The sequence below is a fragment of the Podarcis liolepis genome, assembly GCF_965112155.1.
Source record: "Podarcis liolepis genome assembly, chromosome: 7".
Classification (NCBI taxonomy): Eukaryota; Metazoa; Chordata; class Lepidosauria; order Squamata; family Lacertidae; genus Podarcis; species Podarcis liolepis.
In genome coordinates, this window is record NC_139561.1 from 31,132,921 (window position 1) to 31,153,950 (window position 21,030).

General features: G+C 44.3%; 1 protein-coding gene across 3 annotated transcripts in view; it reads left to right on the top strand.

Annotated features, from left to right (window-relative positions):
* Window positions 1-2,264: 2,264 nt before the first annotated feature.
* The window catches only part of CCDC30 (coiled-coil domain containing 30), a 40,118-nt gene continuing 21,352 nt past the window's right edge, over window positions 2,265-21,030 (top strand). The window contains exons 1-7 of one of the 3 annotated variants that reach the window (XM_083512888.1): window positions 2,265-3,096; window positions 6,718-6,900; window positions 11,430-11,550; window positions 16,248-16,438; window positions 17,454-17,543; window positions 18,145-18,298; window positions 20,017-20,070. In XM_083512888.1, coding sequence (XP_083369014.1) covers window positions 3,079-3,096; window positions 6,718-6,900; window positions 11,430-11,550; window positions 16,248-16,438; window positions 17,454-17,543; window positions 18,145-18,298; window positions 20,017-20,070 — 811 coding nt within the window. In that variant the 5' untranslated portion in view covers window positions 2,265-3,078. Of the gene's footprint in view, window positions 3,659-6,717; window positions 6,901-11,429; window positions 11,551-16,247; window positions 16,439-17,453; window positions 17,544-18,144; window positions 18,299-20,016; window positions 20,071-21,030 lie in introns of all 3 variants that reach the window. The other 2 variants (XM_083512887.1, XM_083512889.1) reach the window with 2 other exon arrangements.

Consider the following 21,030-nt stretch of genomic DNA (forward strand, 5'->3'; position numbering starts at 1 on the left):
CTTGACCATGATGACTTCTGGCCATTTCACTTGGTCATAGTCTGACCAGGACTGGCCCTGGTGCTGTTTGCATTGCCATATAAAGGTTCTTGCTAATACATAACCTTCTGGGTCTATGTTAAAATACTATATAGGGTTAGAGCAGGGCCGAGGTACCTTCCTTTTGCATTCCTGTCAGTGGTAAACTGTGTGCTGGCAGTGGCTGGGACAGAAGCCAGCCGTGGGCAGAGCCAGAAGTTGGCATGGTTTTTCTTTTCCACCCTGTGGGCTGCTGGGGAAGGAGCAGTTCACTCTTGCTGGAGGCCTGAGCTGATTGCGCATAGGGGCTTTTGAAATCAGGCTGTAGGACTGAATGAAACCCACCTCTGGCTTGGAGATGTTCACCTTTGTGCCATGTGCCACTAATTTGGGTTCAGGTTTTTACTCCTGCTAAGGAGTAAAATACTGTGTATTCAGCTGTACTTTCCATGGTTTAAATTGGTATACGGTGCCTCATGTACATCACAGTTGAGGGCACCATAAGCACTGAAAATGACAACAGCCATGTCATGTCGAGGCTATACAGTAATCTGAATTTCAATAGTTGGGGGTGACAAGATGATGGTGTGATGGGAGAGGAAGGAAGGAAGGAAGGAAATGATTATACTGAGGAGTTTTCCATTTGGGAATTAAGAACAGGGTTTGAGAGAGGGTGGTTTTGAGGATGGATTTGAAAGGCGGCAGTGATGTATGTAGTACCATTTTTTGCTAGCCTTCCCCAATTTGGTGCCTGTCAGGTGTTTTCTACTACAAATCCCATTAGCTTCACAAAGCATAATCTTACATATATTTATTTGGACTTTAATCAAATGGTCCGAGAGTAGGTTACAAAAATGCCGGAGTTAAGCCAGGTACAAATTATATTAAAATCATAAAATGAAATCACAAAACTAATCAGTGATGAAGGTAACAAAAGAGCAGCACAGAACATCAGTGCAGGAGCAATGCATGTCTCCACAAAAGTAAACCCCTTTGAATTCAGCAGTGCTTCCTCCCAGGTCAGTACAGGAATGTTGTGTCTGTCCATTTCCTGCCATGTGATTCCATGCTTCCTCAGTTCTTTCTATGTTCATTTATTTGAGTGCACAGCTCCACCAAAATGGTGTTGCATTTATTTTAAAGTCTATTTATATAAGAAGAATATGTGCTAGATGGTCTGAAAGGCAGCCTCCCCCATCTTCTGCACTATAGACCTTTTGGATAACAACTCCCATCAGCAACTCTTCAGTAGCCTGTGCTGCCTGAGGATGATGGGTTTTTTAGCCGAAAATATTGAGGGCAACAGGCTGAAGAAGGCTGCTTCAAGGCCTGATGTATTTGTTCATGTTCAGATTCAGAACCAGGTAGATGACTAAAATTGTTCTTTAAATGTTTCAATCCTGGTGAAGTTAAATCTCTAATGTCTTTCAGTAAATGGGGATCGGGGTACACACATCCATATGCCTCCATATGTAAAGTACAAAACTTTGCAATGGCATATATATGTTGAAAACAAGCATAGCGAGATTTCACAACAGCAGTAATAACAGATAACAGAGTACACAGGTATACAGGATCCAGATTCTGTCTCCTTGTGGGGATAGTTGACAGAGGAATGGATTGTATCCAACATTAGCCCTACTCAGAGTGGGCCCATTGAAATGAATGAACTTGACTAATTAGACCCCTTAATTCAATTGGGTTTACTCTGTCTAGGACTTAGTTGGAAACAACCCTCAGGAAACAACCTACCATAAGGTAGCAGTGCCAGGAGATGGAAGTATCTAGTTTGAGAAAATCTGGAGCATAGGTTTGTAATGCCTGTGAAAAAGTCACCCACAATTGGAATTAATGTTCTGATTTTTCAATGCCAGAAAATCAAGCAGCAATGTCACAAAAACTGGCTAGGGTGGCAAAACCTGGGTTTTGAGACTTCCTATTATTTCTCCATCCCACACACTAATCTTGAATGCCCACAAGGGACAGGGACATGGGTATGGGCAAAGGTTGGCTCACAGTGGAGAGCAGCAGGTATCTCTATGCAGGCTGGTCTGATATCTGACTTTGAAGCTGGGTCCTGTGCATATTTATGCACAGGTAAGTTCCGCTGTTTCCAAAGCAGAGTTAGAAATGTATCTGTCTAAGCTGTGTGGCTGCAATCCTATACATACATTTTGGCATGTGTGGCAGATAGAATAAGAATCACATACATACATACGTACCTTATGTGGGAATACTCCATTCCAGTTGTCTTTCATCCAAAAATGTATAGGATTTTCCTGTGATTATTTTGACCCCATATGCTGCAGTTCTGTGCTATCTTGCATTGGAGTTGATCCCAGCAACTCTTTGGAACTTAACATTTGAGTCAACATGCTTAAGGGTTGGTCGTATGTTTCAAAAGCGGAAATTGGCACCTACTTCTTAGCAGAAAGCTTCATACTTATGCATGTCTTTTACGTACAAATCCTAGTGAACTCTTTGAATTTACCCTGTTACCTTGCCACGAGGGCGTGACTACCATTCCTGCATGCTTACCTGGGAGTAAGCCCCATTGAATGCTGGGCAACTTAACTTCCAAATAAGCACAATTCCCACAGCAAACACAACCCTGTGTGCGTTTAGCAAGTCACATTACCTTTTACGGTCATTGCCTCTCAGCCTAATTTACCTCGCAGGGTTGTCGTGGAGGGGGGATTAAAGGAGATTGGGGAGAACTATTCACCATCTTAAACATCTTGCGGGGGGGGTGCGGGAAAATATGGGACATAAATGAAATAATAAACCCCTGTGGGTGCTTGCCTTACGGAGAAAAGCAGCAAAGTTTACTTCCGAGTAACGCATGCAATGCAAGCGAAATGGGTTTTACCCGCGGCGGGGGCGGGGGCGTTGTCACATTGCCACGACTACATGCTCCGCGGGAGGGGGGCGCCCTTCTCCCCCCACTGCGCTGAGGCTTAGCCGGGGCCTGGAGGGTAGGCCTCGTTGCCATGGTGACCGCGGCCTAGCTTTGGGCTCGGGTAATCCGAACCGGCTCTCAACTGGCGCTGCCGAGCTCGCATGGAGGGAGCCCAGCCGGTGAGTACGGAAGGGGGTGGAGGCGGCTCCTCCGGGAAAGGCAAAAGAAGGGTAGCGGGGAGCGGAGCGTGAGCTCTCTTCTTCCTTGCCCCGGCGAGGCTGTTGGTCGGGAGAGAAACAAAACACACTACAAGCGCCTCAGAAAAAAGCCGCGCGGCATTCCGCCGAGAAGCAGCGGCCACGGAAGCCCCCGGCGAACCTCCCCTTGTGCTGCTGTCTTCGCGCCGGCAGCGAGAGGTAGACTGTGCCTGGCCAGGGGAGGCTCAACGGTGAATTTGCCTGACAAGATACATATCTGCTGTAGATACATTTCTGCCCTTTTCGTAGAGTTGGAAGGGACCCAAAGTCACCCCAAAAACCCTTTGAAGTAGGTTGGGCCGTGAGAGAGGATGACCGGCCCAAGGCCACCCAGCCGCCAAATGGTGGGATTTGAATCCTGGTCTCCCAAGTCTTGCCCCAAATTTTTAACCACTACATCATACTGGCTAGATTTAAAAAAATCCCTGCTGGGTTAATGAAAACTGGAACAAGATCGCTCTACGCTGCCAAGTTTCTGTTTCGTGTAAATTTCTTGTAAAAGTGCACCTCTGAACTGCTGCACACACGCACCCTGCCCTGCCCTTGTTTTTCTTTTGTGTGAGATTCTTTAAAACAAAAACACCAACAACTTTATTTAAACAATTACAAAAAAAAAAGTGATTCCTGGATCGGAATATCAAAAGTAAGTTTTGCATCATACATGCGTATTCAGGAAAAGGGTCCATCAAGACAACCTGATTTCCATCATCAATTTTGTGCATCTGTTTCAAAAGTGTAAGAAATAAAGTCCCACCGTATAATGTGAAACCACTCCAGGTCTTCTGACCCCCTGGAGATCGGGAAGGTTTCTCTGAAAAACCCTAGAGTCCATGTATTTTTATATTTGTGTTAAATGTCAGTGCTTCGATGTTTTCCACCATTGTGGCAACTGAGATTCTGGGTGCAGCCAGCATCCACGTTATCAGATCTTTTCAGGTGTGTATTACACACTTAGCCACCCCAGAGATTTAACAAACATTAGAGATTTAAACGGCAGTTCAGAATTTAGAAACCAAGGAGCATTCCCACCAAAGACAGAAAAATGTGCCAACAATCTGGCAAGAGCCCAGATGTTCTTCTAGATGTGTCTTGAATTTTTTGGAGACCAGTGTTGTAACTGGCCAATTGTTGCAGATAATGCGGCTGTTAAAGTTGCAGCTACATGGACTGGTTGAAAAATTGACAAGTGCAGCTGATAGATGTTGATTTACAAGATGTGGTGAGGGGCAGTAACTTTGATGGCTTCAAAAGGGAATTAAATGCATTAATTGAAGGGAGGAGGAAACATAGGATTCTTCCTTACATACCGAGCCAGGCCCTTGCTCCACTTTACTCAGTAATGTCTACAGTAGGGATTAGGAAACTATGGCCTTCCAGATGTTGCTAGACTTCCTTCAGCCAGCATAGTCAGTAGCCAGGAAGCCCCTCTCCAGGGTTTCTGACAGGGAGCATTCCCCAGCCCTACCTGGAGATACCAGGTACTGAACATGGGACCTTTTGCATGCAGAGCATGTGACTGCTTGCTTGCTTACTTGCTTGCTTATTTTGTATACTACCCTTCATCCAAAGATCACAGGGCAGTTCACAACACAAAAATACAAAATGAGAACATGAAATACATAATAAAACTAGAACCAAAACAAACCAATAACCCCCCACCCACAAACACATTTTAAAGGCCATGGAATGTTCAATCAGCCAAAGGCCTGGTTATAGAGAAATGTTTTCGCCTGATACCTAAAGATATGTAATGAAGGCGCCAGGGGAGCCTTCCTGGGACGCGCATTCTGCAAACGGAACCACCACATAAAAGGCCCATTCTTGTGTTGCCACCCTCTGAGCCTCTTGTGGAAAGGGCACATGAAGAAGGGCCTCCAATGATTAACACAGGGTTTGAGTTGGTTCATATGTGGGGAGGTGGTCCTTGAGGTATTGCAGTCCTGAACCATTTAAGGCTTTATAGGTCAAAACCAGCACTTTGAATTGGGCCCAGAGATTTGTCCTTCTGTGGCGCTCACTCGTAGCCAAGTAAGATTGTCCTCCATAAACACGGTTTTATCAATGAGACCGTAAGTGACTGTGGAGGCCAATTCTGGATCCACATGTCCTTCCACAGTGGTTTCCGGGCGGGAGTTGATCATGGTGTGGATTTGCCAAGCGTGCCTTCCTCTTAGCACGTTTCTCCCTTGCGTTCTGAGGTCAAGTGACTTCAAAGCCCATGACACCTTTGGTAAAGGCTGTTCTCCAACTGGAGCGCTTGCAGGCAAGTGTTTCCCAATTGTTGGTGTTTATACTACATTTTTTTAGATTTACCTTGAGACAGTCTTTCAACCTCTTTTGTTGACCACCAGCATTATGCTTTCCATTTTTAAGTTCAGAATAGAGTAGTTGCTTTGGAAGACGATAATCAGGCATCTGCACAACATGACCAGTCCAACAAAGCTGATGTTGAAGAATAATTGCTTCAACACTGGTGATCTTTGCTTCTTCCAGTACACTGGTATTAGTTCGCCTGTCTTCCCAAGTGATGTGTAAAAATTTTCGGAGACACATTTGATGGAATCTTTCAAGGAGCTGGAGATGGTGTTTATAAGTGGTCCATGTTTCACAAGCATACAGTAAGGTTGGTAGTACAATAGCTTTGTAAACAAGCATTTTGTTTCCCTACAAATGTCCTGGTCCTCAAACACTCTGCACTTCAGTTGGGAGAAAGCCGCACTCACAGAGCTCAGGTGATGCTAGATTTTGGCATCAATGTCAGCCCTTGTGGAAAGATAAGTGCCCAGGTAGGAGAAGTGATCGACATTTTCCAGCGCTACACCATTGAGTTGGATTTGTGGCACTGCAGAAGGGTTATTTTGCACTTGGTGGTTTTTTGCACTTTTTTGCACTTTGGTTTTTTGGATGTTGAGTGATAGGCCAAGCTTTTCGTAAACTTCTGCGAAGATATTTAGGATGGTTTGGAGGGCATCCCCTGAGTGTGTGCACACACTACATTGTCATCAGCATACTGAAACTCTATGACGGAAGTTACGGTAACCTTACTCTTTGCTTTCAGCCTGCTCAGATTGAAGAGCTTTCCATCTGTTCAATATATGATTTCTTCTCCGGTGGGGAGTTTCCCTTGGACAAAGTGTAAGATCATGGCAATGAAAATAATGAATAGAGTTGGTGCAGTAGCACAACCCTGTTTAACACCTGATCCCCTTGTGAATGGTTCACTTTGAGAGCCATTGTTATCTGCGATTGTTGCTGTAATATTATCATGGAGGAGCCGAATGATGTTCACAAATTTATCTGGGCAGCCAATTTTCAGAAGGACAATCCACAGGGCATTATGATTTACAGTGTCGAAAGATACAGCCTGCTCCACAGAAGAGAGATCTATCCATAGCTGTTAGCCACGAGGGCTAGCAGAATGTTTCCAAATACAGTTGCTGAAGCAGTATAGCTGAGAAGACTGAATATAATAAATAACTAAAAATATTTATTAATTGTTTAGGGAAGACCCCTTTTCTGATTCCTTTACATTCCTTTATACAGGAGCAAGCACATATAGAAGACATAACTCAGCAGCTCAAGGAAGAAGGGGTTGACACTACAGCGCCTGCAAAGGACCAGCTCTGTTATGTCTGGAGTTTGTTCCTACGTAGTCAAGAGGAGTTGCATTCTGCTGCCGGAGAGTTAGAGAAACTCAGGCAACAGCAAGTGGAAGAGATGAGAGAGGTAGGTGAGAAGATTGTCAGCCACTGGCTGCTGACACTGGAGTAGGCCAACCACTTCTAAAGGGTTTTTCAAAGGTAGATGCTTTCAGGTTTACAGCCCTTGGGATTGTTCCAAGCTAGGTGTGGACAATTTGCTCAAGATAGAAGTCCATGCTGAAGAACTTCCCACAGCAAATAAGTATTGGGTACATGGACTGAACATACGTCGTGTGCCATTTTTATGCATATGGTGGATGTTACACCACAGTTGTTGGGCATGTTGTGCTTATTTTACAATGTTTTTTATTCTGAAAGTGGCTGCTCTCAAGGTGCCCAGACTACAACGAGAGGGGCATGGAGGGCCTGTCCTCTGGGCCATAATGTTAATAATGTGCAGTATAGGACCTGGGCTTGTTTATGCATTCCATTCCATCTTTGGCACAGCACAGGAACTGAGCTTTTAGCTCAGCTTCTCTCAACCGGGACTGAGAGGAGTTGTGGTTCAGAACCCACAGAGGGTGCCCTGTTAGCGAAGGCTGATATAGCTGCTGTGTGAACATGTTATAGAAGTCTGTGGTTTGTTTCTGTCCCAGCACAAATCTTCTAACAGAGCTGGAGCATGTTTGAACTGTACATTTTAATCTTCCAGGCTTACCGTGACAGCTACTGGGAATTGATGTGGTTTCTCCAGAGAGGGCTAGCTTTGTGTGAATGAGTCCCAGTTCACCCCATTGCTTATCCCTCTCATATTTTAGGGCCTCCCAAAGATGTCCATAAACACAGCTCTATCTTTTTGTCCCTTTAACAAAAAATCCTACTTACCTTGGCATGGGGCAGGGGAGCAAAATTTTCCATGATTTCTGTTGGTTTCCTGGTTTTTGTTTTGGAATTTGCATCCGGTTGTCATAGGTGTTTGGTATGTTGTCAATAGGAGAGGAAAAGTACTCATAGTGCATAGCTCACAGGGAACCTTCCTGTGCAAGGTCTCTTGAAAGGAACAGGATTTGCACAGGATGGCATCCTTTGTTCTTGGGCAAGTCCCGTTTGATTCAGCCTGGCTGGTGATGGGAATCGTTCTAGGTGGGTTTTTTCCCTGTGGCCTTCAAAGAGAAGAGCAAAAATAATAGGAACAGCAGGTGGTAGGGTCTTTCTTATGTCTGACGCAAAGGATTGATTGCGTTTCTCAACTGTCGTCAGCTTGACAAGGTGAAATTTAGATCTTTGCCATGTGCCTTGAATGTCCACAAAGAGAAAAATCTGCCCACATCACAGTTGTAAAGAACCCCCTGCCCACTGTGAGCAACAGAAGGCTGTGTAAGCACATCTCCTGCTTTGAACAGAGGATGTCTGTAAAATATGTCTGGATATATTTAATATGCCATTTGACTTTTTTGTGCTAATTGAACGGAAAAGGAGCAAAATATATGTCTCAGGTTGGTGGTTTTCCCAGACTTGAAGGACGCCAGAATCATCCGGCTGGATAAGAGCCAAAAGTCCATCTCAGAAAAGTGTCCTGGTTCCCCACAGTGGCCAGCCAGATGTCTCCTGTGTCACCATTTGCTGGAAACCACAGGAGAGGAGAGTGCTCTTGTGCTCGAATCCTGCTTGCTGGTTTCCCACAGGCATCTGGTTGGCCACTATGAGAACAGGATGCTGGACTAGATGGGCCATTGGTCTGATCCAGTAGTCTCTTCCTATGCTATTATGTTGCCCGCTCCGGGAGATAGGGCAATTTCCCACACCCCCTTACAGGGCCTGGAGTGTGGGGTGGCTTGCAGGGATGATGCCAAAGCTGTTTGCTTTGGAACTGCCCCCTCAGCATAGAAAGCTGGTTGTGTGGACTAATGGGCTTCCAACGTGGCAAAAGCCCCTTGCATGAATGGAGAAGTATGTTCAAATCCTCAAATCAGCAAAGTGTTTCAAAGAGACAGTACAGACAGCAACCATTTTGTGTGGCTTTTCTGTTCCTGGCCCCGCGCACCATTCACATTTCTGGAAATGTAAGAATTTTTTTTTAAAAAAGATGGGACCCTTGCACTTAAGGAACTGGCAGTCTAAAATAACAGTTGGAAATATATAATTTAAAAGTGATCCAGGTGGTTTCAGTTCCTACTTGCACTTCTCAACCTGTCCTGGATTGAATATGACCCTTTGAACATGTGCACATTTCATTGGATGTGTCCTGCTTCAGGGGCTAAGGATGCCAGGAGTCCACTTAAGAAATGGTCAGATCACAGTCTGAGGCCAAGTGCTTGTGGAAGTGTCAACAAGCACAGCCAGACCTGGACTCCTTTGGAAATGATAAAGTGGGGAAGAGCCTGTCAATTCTTATCAATGCCAGATAGGGTTGGAAATGCCTCTGCCTGAAGCCCTCCTGACAAGCTGCTGCCATTCAGTGCAGACAATACTGAGCTAACAGTATAGGACAGCTTCTTTTGTTCTAGTGAAATATATTGGCGTGGGCAGGGGGCTTCAGGCTTCACTTGTCTTGACCTTAAACTCTTGTTGATTTCAAACTTTAGATCAGTGGCTTTCAACTGTGTTTTGTTGGTTTTTTTCCATTTGGTTATAAGGGGAAGATCAGTCATGATGGATCTATGTGCCCAAAAATGGTGTGTTCTTTCTTCCCTGTGAGAGGTAATCTGCCTCTGAATAGCAGTTGCTGGGATTCATAGGTGGGAAGAGTACTGCCACCTTTGAAAAGTGGCACTCCAGACCTGCTTGTAGGCTTCCCTTTAGGACATCCAGTTGGCCACTCTGACAGTGGAGCACTGGATTAAATGGGCATAATCCAAGAAAGCTACCTGAATCCTCTGTGATGTGCAGGAGTTCTCTGTGGCAGATGTACCAATGGTCCCATGCCCACCAGTTAACATGGAAATTCTTCTCTAGCACTAGACAGTTTGAAGGCTTCTTCTTTAGCTATGAACGGCATAAATCCATTCTGATCTAGGGGACTCTGAAGATTTCTCAAACATGTGAAAATCCACATGAAGGTTAACCTCAGTATTGAGCAGAAGATAGGACAGAGCTTTCCAAACTGTATGTCGTGACACATTAGTGTGTCGGCTGCAGCGTATACGTGTGTCACGCAAATGCTCCCTACACTATTCCCGGGGCTGGAAAGGAGTTTGTTTTACCTCGAGTTTGCTAGTAAAACTGAATTGCTGTGTTGCGAAATGATGCTTGTGTAAAAAGTATGTCACTGACATGAAAAGTTTGGAAAGCTCTGGTGTAGGGAGTCCCATAGTGTTTTCAGGCAGGGCACTCGTAGGGATGGACTGAGCAACCTAATTCTGTTCTTTCTCTGACTCGCTGGGTGCTAAGGCATAGGCCTGTGCCATTCTGTCTTGTACAGCTTCATTGAAGAAAATGTGCCCCAAACTCATATCTGTGTTACACATTTTGTGTGCCTTATTTTAGCTAAAATATATATTTTTGTGTGTGCCCTTACTTTTGTACATTAAACCGCATAGTCAGATCTGGAGAGCTGCACGATCTGACAGGAAGTTGCATTGTGATCCTGAAGCAAGTTCAGGAGTGTTGAAGTGAGTTGGTCCGCTGAAAAAAACTCATTTGTCACAGCAAGAGTTAAGCAAAGCAATGACTCCATCTGCTGACAGTTAAAGAAATTACCTAATTTCAGCACAGTGCAGATTAGTATGGGTATATGGTCTTTCAAACAACCTGATCCCAAATAAATCAGGCCTTTAAAGTTTAATACCATCGCTTTAAATTGAGCCCAGAAACAAAAACTGGGTTTTGCCATAGAAGACAGGAATGAATGAATGCATGAGCGAAAGAGTTTCAGTTATTAGCTGCTGGGAAAGACCTATGCCTGAGACCTTGGAGCGCTAGTGCCAGTCACAGTAGATGTTACTGCTGATGGGAGCTTCTGGCAGAAAACATACAGCAAAGTTGTTAAAACAGCTGCCCAGGCTCCCCATTTACTAATGACACAGGTTCAAGGGATTTGTGTTAATTTACAGCTACCACTTAAACCCAACTTAGTTGGTGAGATAATCTACAGCAGCATCTCTGCATAGCTGTCAACTTTTCCCTTTTCTTGTGAGGAATCCTATTCGGAATAAGGGAATGTCCCTTAAAAAATGGGAAACATTGACAGCTATTCATCTCTGGTATTTCCTCGAGTTGATGAGGCTCATTTGACAACAACAAGAAATGGAACCTTTAGTGTCATCGGTCAGGTTCTGTAGAACTCTTCCAGTAGTGATTCAGGCACCTTCTATACCAGTATTGAAAAGCCTGCTGAAAACCTTTCCTCAGGGCCTATGCAGGCAATTGAGAGTTCATCCTTCTGCAGTGGTTTATTGATGCTTGTTTTTAACTTTCTTGCTTTCAAATTGTTTCCCCCTTTTTATGCTTTTATTGTGCGGTTTTTATCTTTTTCATGTTGGTAAAGTGCATAGATATATTTTTATGATTTAGCGGCATGTACTTTTAAATAAATAAATAAATGGGCAAATAATGCAGCCTGACCTGTCCTTGCTGATTGGGAATCACAGACTTGCTTTGTCCTTCTCTTTTCAGGTGGAAAATTACGTGGCCCACATCCATACGTTGACGGAAGCGCGGGATTCTTTGGCAACTGCATTTGAGAGAGAAAATGCGCAGCTTAGGGTGGAAGTTACACAGCTACAACTTGAGCAAGGTACTCTCTCTCCCCCTCACTTTGCTGAATGTGTCAGATCCAGCACCGTGAAGCTGAGGCCACCCTCCCAAAAGTGTTCCCTCAGCTAGCCCATTGCTCACAAGGATCTTGATCAAACTGGAAAGTGGGGCGTAGACCTGCTTTTTATTACTTTATCTACTTAGAGCATTTGGACCCCATTCTTCAGCCAGAAATATTCCCCAAGCGGCTTAAATACAACTAATTAAAACAAGGCAGTCCCTGACCACAGGCTTACAAGGTATAAAGCACAATACGCAATACACAAGGGGAAAGGGATAGGGAGGGAAGAGGAAAAAAGCAAACTTAAACCTCTTTTGTTGACCACCAGCATTATGCTTTCCATTTTTAAGTTCGGAATAGAGTAGTTGCTTTGGAAGACGATAACTAGACTACAATGGTCTATTGATATTTGCTTTATTGTCTGGTTTTCTGTTTTTATATTGTAAACTGCTTGGCACATTTTTATGATACAGTGGTATATAAATATTTTTACAAATAAATAATAAATATAATGGCCAGCTGGCATGGAAGCAGCTCAGAGGCAGGAGGCACCAGATGGAATTGGTCTTTCTGCTGGCTGATGGAATGAGCCCTGCTTCCCATCTCTCCCAATGAAGTAACTTTCTTCCTCTTATACTTCCACCCCCAGTTTCCCTAAATAAGAGGTGCTGGGCACCTCTTATTTGACTGTTGACTGTTCCGGGGAAACTCATGAAATGGCTTAAGCCCTGAGAACCACAGTCCAGGTGTCTGTGATGTGCTTACTGGATTAATCTGTGGTTTTAAGTCTGTACAGAAATCCATGTTTTAAATATGTTCTTAAATATGCATTTTATCGTAAAAATAAGATAAGTCAATGGACTTAACTTCTGCGATTTCAGTGATTCTATCCTGAGTACAGCTTAGTTCAATACAACCTGCATTTTATCTCAGTGTACACATTTCCAAATGTATTTTATCCTAAAACAGAGCTTGAGGGCCAGAACCTCTCCTGAAGTTTTCCCCTCCTCGGCATCTGTTATCTAGAGGTATACTGACTTTGGACTGGGGCAAAGAATTCTGTGGCCCTCCAAATGTTTCTGGACTACAGAATGGCTTTCATTTGGCCCCTTTTGGAGACATATTTTCTCTGTAAAATGACTAAACAGGAAGTGGGCAAATATCTGGGTTCTGACACACAGCTACAAAAGAGACAGATTCATTCAGTGGAGGCTTCAAGGAAAAATTGGCTCCTTCTTTGTTGCATTGGAATCAATATAAAACAAACCAGGCAGTAAATGTGGATGCAATAAGTATGCTTTAATTTAATTACAAAAGAGCTTGTTGGTTCAGGTCAATGGCCCACCTAGTCCAGCATCCTGTTCTCACAGTAGTCAACCAGATGCCCCAGTGGGAAACCAGCAATCAGGATCCAAGCGGAAGAGCACTCTCCCTCCTGTGATTTCCAGCAACTGGTATTCAGAGTCATCGCTGCTGCTAGCTGTGGAGGCAGAGTATAGCCATCGATAGCTAGTAGCCATTGATAACCTATTAAATCCTGTTAAATATATTTACAATTTAGCTGTTAAACCCTGTTCTTCCTGTTAAATAAATGTTGAACATAAGGTGGTTAAGTTAAAGGGTTGAACATGAGTTAGGAAAGTAATAACTATACACATGAGTATAGTTGCAAAACCAGAATTGAGCTCTTGCTGCTTTCCTCTGCTCATTGCCCACAGTGGTTCTCAACAGTGCCGCAAGCGGAGAGCTGACCTTGAGGAAGAAGCTACTTCCACAGCTGTTGCCTAACCCGTGCTATGCATTTATTGAGTGGATCGATGCATTGTGTGATAATGGATCAACAGTTTTAGTGCGGGGGGCGGGGCGTGCTCAGCCTCCAAACCACAAAGCCCAAATTGCCCTGCACACAAACCAACTAAGAAAAAGAATGGAGCAATTTAAGCGTTCACAGAGTAGATGTTTTTGCTGATGTTTTAGAATCAAATAAGTGTTTTTTAAAATTGACCTGCTCATTTATTGTATTTGTGCCTGGCTGTGCAGCCAACTTGGCCTCCTGAAGCAGCTTACGGCAGTTTAAATCTCAGTTGCCAATGCACAGGAAAGTTACATGGAAAATAATTAAGAGAGCAGCAAGATAAAACAGGCATCACCTTTTCAATGTGTCCTCAAAGAGATGGAAGTAGAAGAGACCAGCATATTCAAAACCAGTAATGGTATTCCAGCTTTCATCTGATTCAACCCATGCCACATATCACATCTTAACTTTGAAACCTGGTTCCCAGCGCTCTCTTCTCCTCTTAGTATAAGGTTCCCAACAAAAGCATATTTCCCCAAATGCCCTTGTTTCACACCTCCCAAGTGACCATTGGTGGCTGGTGCTTGCCAGGACTGGAAGGGGAAGCAGGGAATCAAAGGCAGTGTGCTGGGGATCGCAGGTGAGGAGAGTCACTGTTGCACTCAGGTCCTCCTGGCTTCCCAAATGCATCTGGTCAGCCACTGAGGAAAGCTGACCACTTAAGTGGGCCGCTGAAAAAAGTAAGGGGAAAGGCTGAAACTCGCCAGCAGAGTATCTGTTTTTCATGCAGAAGATCCAAGATTCACTGTTGCTGGATCCAGCTCCCTTCATCCTTGGCCACTGGCTATGCTGGTGAGGCTGATGGAAGCTGGAGTCCAACAACTTCTGAAGAGCTACGACTTACTCTCCACTGGCCTGAGGCAGCTGGCAGAGTAGAGTCAGTCATTAGACCTGTGCCATCTTTATGGAATGTGAGCCCAGTGAATGCAAAAGAATCTGTCCAGTGACATTGATGTCTGAACCATCCAGATTAGCTTGGGCTTATCACATGGAAAGAAGGAAAGAATCTAGAGAGGAGAACAGCAGTGGTTTTGCCTACAGAACAAAAGTGAACAAAACCCTCTCTCATAACATTGGAACTTGTGGACATCCAACACAGCTAAATGTTGGGAGATTGAGATGAAATAGAAGAAAGGACTTCTTCACACAGCGCAAAGTTAAACTATGAAACTCGCTCCCGCAAGAGGCAGTTATGGCCACCAACTTAAATGACTTTCACAGAGGACTGGACAAATAGAAGAGGGACTATTGATGGCTACTTGCCTCCACAGCTGGAGGCAGCAATGCTTCTGAATACCAGTTGCTGGAAGCTGCAGGAGGGGAGAGGGGTTTCTGTGCTCAAATCCTGTTGGCTTGTTTCCCACAGGATCCTGAACTAGATGGGCTCTTTTTGGTCCAGAAGGGTTCTTCCTATGTTTCTATGTGAACAGAAAGTACATAGGAATCATTGCTGTGGGACCTAGGCACGACTGTTCCTCCATCCACTCCCTGAGCTCCACATGCTTAAACAGAGCAAAAGCCAGACTGTGTACTCCCTGACCAAATCAATTGCATGTTTCCACTCAGAGGCCCTGCTGCTGGTTTCATTTGCTCTTGGAATCGAAAACATCTCTGCAGTTTCCACTCTGTACTATCCCCTTTGATTTTAAACTGCAGTTTAATAAAGGGGGTGTACAAAAGGCCGAGGATAGGCAGTAACAACCAAAAAGGGAGCAAGAGGGGAGCAGAAATGGCTGTGCTAGAATCACGCTGCATGGATTATTTATTTGTTTATAAAAATATTTCATGAAGAAAGACATACATAAAAATCATACATAAAACCATTCAATAAAATGACTTAAAATTTTAAAATCAGAGATCAACTAGAGACAGTAGCCAAATGATACCCTAGATTTATCCCACATCTTTGTCAGGTTTGCCAGCTATGGCTGTTCCTGGACTGGGATAGCCTGACCACTGCAGTCCATGCATTGGGAGCCATGAGGCTTGGTTACTGCAATGCGCTGCCCTTGGGCCTGATTCGGAAGGTCCATCTGGTGCAGAACGCAGCAGCCAGACTGTTGATGGGAGCTGTTGTCCGACAACATGTGACCCCCTTGTTGAAACAGCTACACTGAATGCCCACTTACTACCATGCTGGGTTCAAGGGCCTTGTATTAACTTGCAAATCCCTAAACAACTTAGGCACAGGGTACTTGGATACTTCTTGAACCCTTTTAACCCAGCTCAGTCATGGAGATCACCTGCAGGAGCATCGTTCGTTGTTCCCCAAGTTGGGAGGCCTCATCTGACAGTAACACAAAACTGAGCCTTTAGGGTTGTTGGCCCAGTCTTGTGGAATGCTGTTCCAATAAAGATTTAGCAAGTGCCATCTGTTTAAACATTTAAATGTCTGCTCAAAACTTTTCTGTGCCACCAAATTTTTGCAGACAGTTGATGATCTTTGATTTTATCCTTTATGGTTTTATGTGGGTTTTATTGTATATGTATTTGGTTATTGTAAAGTGCTCTGATAGTGATATTTTTTTTATGAATAGAGGTAGACAAGTGTGGAGAACAGAGTTTTGTTTTGTTTTTAAATGGGACAAAAATCTTGCAAATCTTATTTTCTGGAGGTGGAAGTGGAATGAGTGAATACAACAAAGCAGCAGCTGAATTGCCTTCAGCTCTCTGGGCAGGCGTGGAGGCAGCCCCCTCTTTGGCTATGGATCTTGGAGGTGGGTCTTTCCTGTCTCTGGCCTTGTTTTGAAGCCCAGCAACTCTTTCCAAGAAAGCTGGTTCCTTTTTTAGGATGCTTAGGTGTGCATTTCTTCCCCACCAGAATCTCAGCAGAAGGAAGTGGAAGAAATGTTGGAGCAGGAAGGCTTGTTTGATATCGCCCACAGCAGCCCCAGTGAACAGGTTGCTTATTTGCTGGTTGAGAGAAGCACCCTGCTGGAGAAGATAGATGCACTGGAGCAAAAACTGCAGTCCCCCAGCTGTTTGGAAAGCCTTTGCGCTGCTCAGCTTCAGGTACATCATCCTTCTTTATTTGGAATGCTTTTGTATTCTGCCTTAAAGCCCTGAGAGGCTCCCAGAGCAACTTGCGAAAGAGTCATAGTATAGTCTTCATTCAAGTGTAGCATCGGAAACAGAAATGCCATGGTGTCCATATGGGACCAGGATTACTGAGGCAGCATTTTCTGCCCTAGAATCATAGGGAGCTGCCTTATACCAAGTCATGCCATTGGTCTTCCTTGTTCAGTATTGTCTGCACCAGCGGTGGACAAAAGCTAGGTTGCAATCTACTGGTAGGTCTCTAGGTGATGTGTTGTAGATCAGCAGTGGTTTCTGACGAGGACTACAACTTCTGTTGGCCATGCTGGCCAAGGCTGATGGGAACGGGAGTCCAACAACATCTGGAGGCCCACAAGCTCCCCACCCTGTAGCACAGGGTCCTGACTCAGCAGCTGAAGACCAGTGACCTCTCATGGAGGAGAGAACTATTGAAGGCTACTAGCCATAATGACTCTGCTCTGCCCTTCATAGATGGAGGCAGCCATGCTTCTGAATAACTGTTTCTGGAAGCCACAGGAGGGGAGAGGGCTCTTGTGCTCGAATCCTGCTTACAGGTTTCCCTCTGGGGCATCTGGTTGGCCACTGTGAGAACAAGATTCTGGACTATATGGGCCATTGGCCTGATCCAGCAGGCTGTTCCTATGTTCTTAATGTGCTAGCCACCTCAGCTGGCATTTTCCTTTAAAAAATATATATTGTCCATTTTGTTTCCAGGTCTCACTAAGACAGGAAAACATAAGATTTCCCAGTTAATTTCCCTCCAGATTGATAGGGGAGAAGTATGTATATTCAAGGAGCAGAAGAGGTGTTTTCAGATAACATCTGCTCACCCTATAAAACATTATGTTTGTTTTTACTCTCCGTGTTATTTATATTAGTACTATGAAGAAATGCAAGGGGAAGTATTTTGGTGAAGTTATGTATTTTTAATAATTCTTCTTTCTTACTTACTTTTTCTTTTTTGTCTAAGGATCAGTTGGATCATATCCAGTGGACACTAGAAGATGAGCTTCAGGAGCAACGGAAATCTATGCAGTGCACCAAAGAGATGACGCATAAAGTAATAAAGAGAAGAAATTGGTCCAACCTTTTTCACTTCTGCTCATGCTGCTTAGCGTCGTAGTGTATCTTGGGCGCATCAAGGGTAACATGGTGTCAATTGAAAGACAGCCATGCATGGATTTTTTTAAGGTATCACATAATTCCTGGAAAAAGTTGTCTATAGAAGTTGTAGTGGAAGGACCAGACACAGCACTGACAGAAACCTTGGGAAATGAAATGGAAAGTCCCCTATGGGATGAAGATCTATGTGAATTTATGAAGCTGTCCTGTACAAAATCAGGAGAAGATTGGTCTATTTTGCCCACAGATTTTTGTTTGTTTGTTTGTTTTAATTGATGGGAGCTGTAATCCTGAAAGGCACCACATTTGCTACCTCTGTACTAGGGCTGTGTGCTATTGTAAGATGAAGCCACCAGTTTTAAGAAAGCTTTGCTCCACACACAACCACCTTCCCATCCCTGAGTGAGAAGCAATGTCATTGGCCCTTAATTCTGCCCGCTTGTGTCCATCTGTAAAAAATGAAGGTTCTGTCACCTAGGATGCAGAGAGGCCATCCCCAGCCAGGGCCCTTCCTCTAAATATTTTACTTTGTCTTTTAGTCTCATGCTGAAGAGCTGGCTAGACAAAGTGCCTTGCTTAGGCACACTGAGCAGCACCTGGAGGAAGCCACACACAGGTTGCAGTTGGCGCAGGCAGAGATCCGGAGGCTGACAGAAGAATTGGCCATGCAGAAGGAAAACCAGAGCAAACTGGGTGAGTTCCAACTGCTTGCAGCCGCTGACAACTCAAACATTTTTGGCGGACCTTGGCTGTGATCCATTTTTCTTCTCCGGAAGATGGCACACTATGTCAACCCCCCCCCCCATCTTACATAAGATATAAACACAAACGAATACATTAAGATGATGTTAACATATAAAAATATTAGCAATGGCCAAGGGGGCTACAGATCTATTCTCTTTATTTGCCCTCAATGGCCTGGTTGCATGTCCAAGAATTTGCACTGCTGTTTAAGGACTGGCAGTATGTGCTCCATATAGCCAGCCACAACTAGTGGTGTAGCACTTATGGTTTGGTTTGGTTTTATCCAAGAGAGTTTTTGAGATGTTTTCAAAGGCAGCTTCCCATGTAGCACACATTACAGGAGTCTAATCTGGGTGCTGTCAGAGCATGGGCCACTGTGACCAGGTGATCTCCATCAAGAGGAAATAGGGATGGACACAGCCTGACACACATTTTGGTATCTGTGCCAGCTCAGATTTCTAACTTGCATTCAAGGCAGTCAAGAACTCTCACCTGGAAACTGAGTTCAAGGAGAGAGATATTCAGCCTCTGTCCCCAAAATAACTACTTTCCAGGAGAAAGACGTGGAAGCTGTTTTGTGAAACACAGGAGGCTCCCCCCGCCCCGAAGACTTGACAAGTTGGGAATGTGACCCTCTAAACTCCTTTTTTCCTTAAGGAAGAGAGTGTTGCAAAATCACCATAGAACTGTCAGTTAGTGTGGGTCCCAGACTGGCTGCTCTGCTCAGCACAGTCCAATCTCCTGCTCTGCTTTGGTTGATCAATTTCTTTTCAGGGCAGCTTTTGCCTCAGAGGGCATGTTCTGCACAATGTGCCTCAGCCTCCCGACAGCAGTGCGCCGCCAGATCCCCATCAGAGCTGCTGGTGGATTCATTTTCTGGGTGACCCTCGAGTGCATTGAGCCAGTGAGAAATCTGTTACAATTTGCAAGTGGTGTTTTCTTTTTTTTTACACTTGTTTGTGTATCTATGGCTTTTAGTATTTTGAATTTTATGTTATTCTGTGGCATTCCATTTTCAAGGTTAGAAATTTATCCAGATAGGCTCTTTAGGTTAAACTTGGGCTTCTGGGTGATGTATTAAGAAGACCTGTGTGTTTTAATAATTTGTGAAATCTGTTGTAAAGGATTTATTCTACCTCTTCAAAACAAATCAGATGGAATCCCTGATTTATTTTAGGTACAAAGCAGCTATTCCTAACCTTTTTCACTTTTAATAGATCACTGTGGGTTATTATAGGTTAACAACAATATTATTTCTTGTTTTTGCAACGATAGATGAATGTGGCTAGTCCCTAGCAATTGCTTTAATGTTGTTTATTGGTGCCACACACACATCCATTTAAAATATAAATTAATGGATTTAAAAAAATTAGTAAATAGAGAAGCATTGCCTAAAGCACACAGACCCCCCTGATCGAAGATTTCTGGGACTGTTCTTCTAGCAGCGTTCCTCAGCCTTGGGTCCCCAGATGCCTTTGAACTACAACTCCCATAATCCCTGACCAGGATCATGGGTTTTGTAGTCCCAACATCTGGGAACCCAAGGTTGAAGAACACTGTTCCAGCACACTGTTTGTACTTACTGTGTATGTGTTTAATTATAGGGACAGCAGTAATCTATAACTCTCCTCCCCCCACCCCCAAAAACTGCTCTATTTTTCAATCAGCTCCATCCATGGCAGAGAGCTTGAAAGAAGAGGTGGATAAGGTGAAAGACAGTGGTAAGTTGCATGCTGTGTATATCACTCGCTTAGCACATTTGCAGGAATAATTATGATTTGTATTGGACCAAAGGACAGTCTGGTTCAGCCTACTGTTTGTAGCAGTGGCTAAAGAGATGCTTAACAAGCAGAGCATGAAGGCAACAGCCTTCTCTGCATTTGGTTTTCAGAGGTGTAAGTGGGGGGACCTGCAACAAAATGTCGTACTCATCATCTGAAATGGAGACTAGAGGCAGCATGGAGTTCTCCTGCCCCAGCATGCTCGCGACCTGGATACTCCGTTCCATTCCTCATCTCCTTTTCTTTTCCTAAAAATCACTTAACAATTTGGGGGGATGGGGTGAATGAACAAATTTTGAAGAATATTTCAGGGTTTGTTTGCTCCCTTAGCTTCCCCTTCTCTCCCCCACAAGGATTTTCCTTAAGATCCTTGTTCTTTTTTCTTTCTTTCTTTTTTTGTACTTCTGCAAACATTAGGATTCCCCACAAGCATGCTGGCATACCTCTCTTATTTCTTTGTGGCTTTTAAGAGCATGATCCTATTGGCACTCAACCAGCTGATTTTGTTATTAGAGAGAATTGTGCTGTCCTGCTCAGTTCCATCATAGCTGCATCTGCCCAGGCAGCTCATTGGTTCCCCCTCATTGGCTATCAATGTTTCTGGGCAACAGCCAAATCCTGGCCTTGCCTAGCAGTGTCTCCATGTATTTTCTCAGTCCCAGTCCCTCTCTGATGACATTTTCACTGGGGCAGTCAACTAGCACCTGAGCTGCACCACTCCACATTGTAGGAACAGGCATGACTGGGTGTTCCTTCAACCCCCAGTTGTACTTGAAAACATGCCAGGGGAAAAGCTTGGGCTAGAGCCATCGTCTAGTCTTCTAGGCAGAAGGAGCCTTTTTGTGCAGAAAGAGCACCCAGTCAACTGAGCCCCGCCTGTAGCCTGAAGTGGTACAGCTG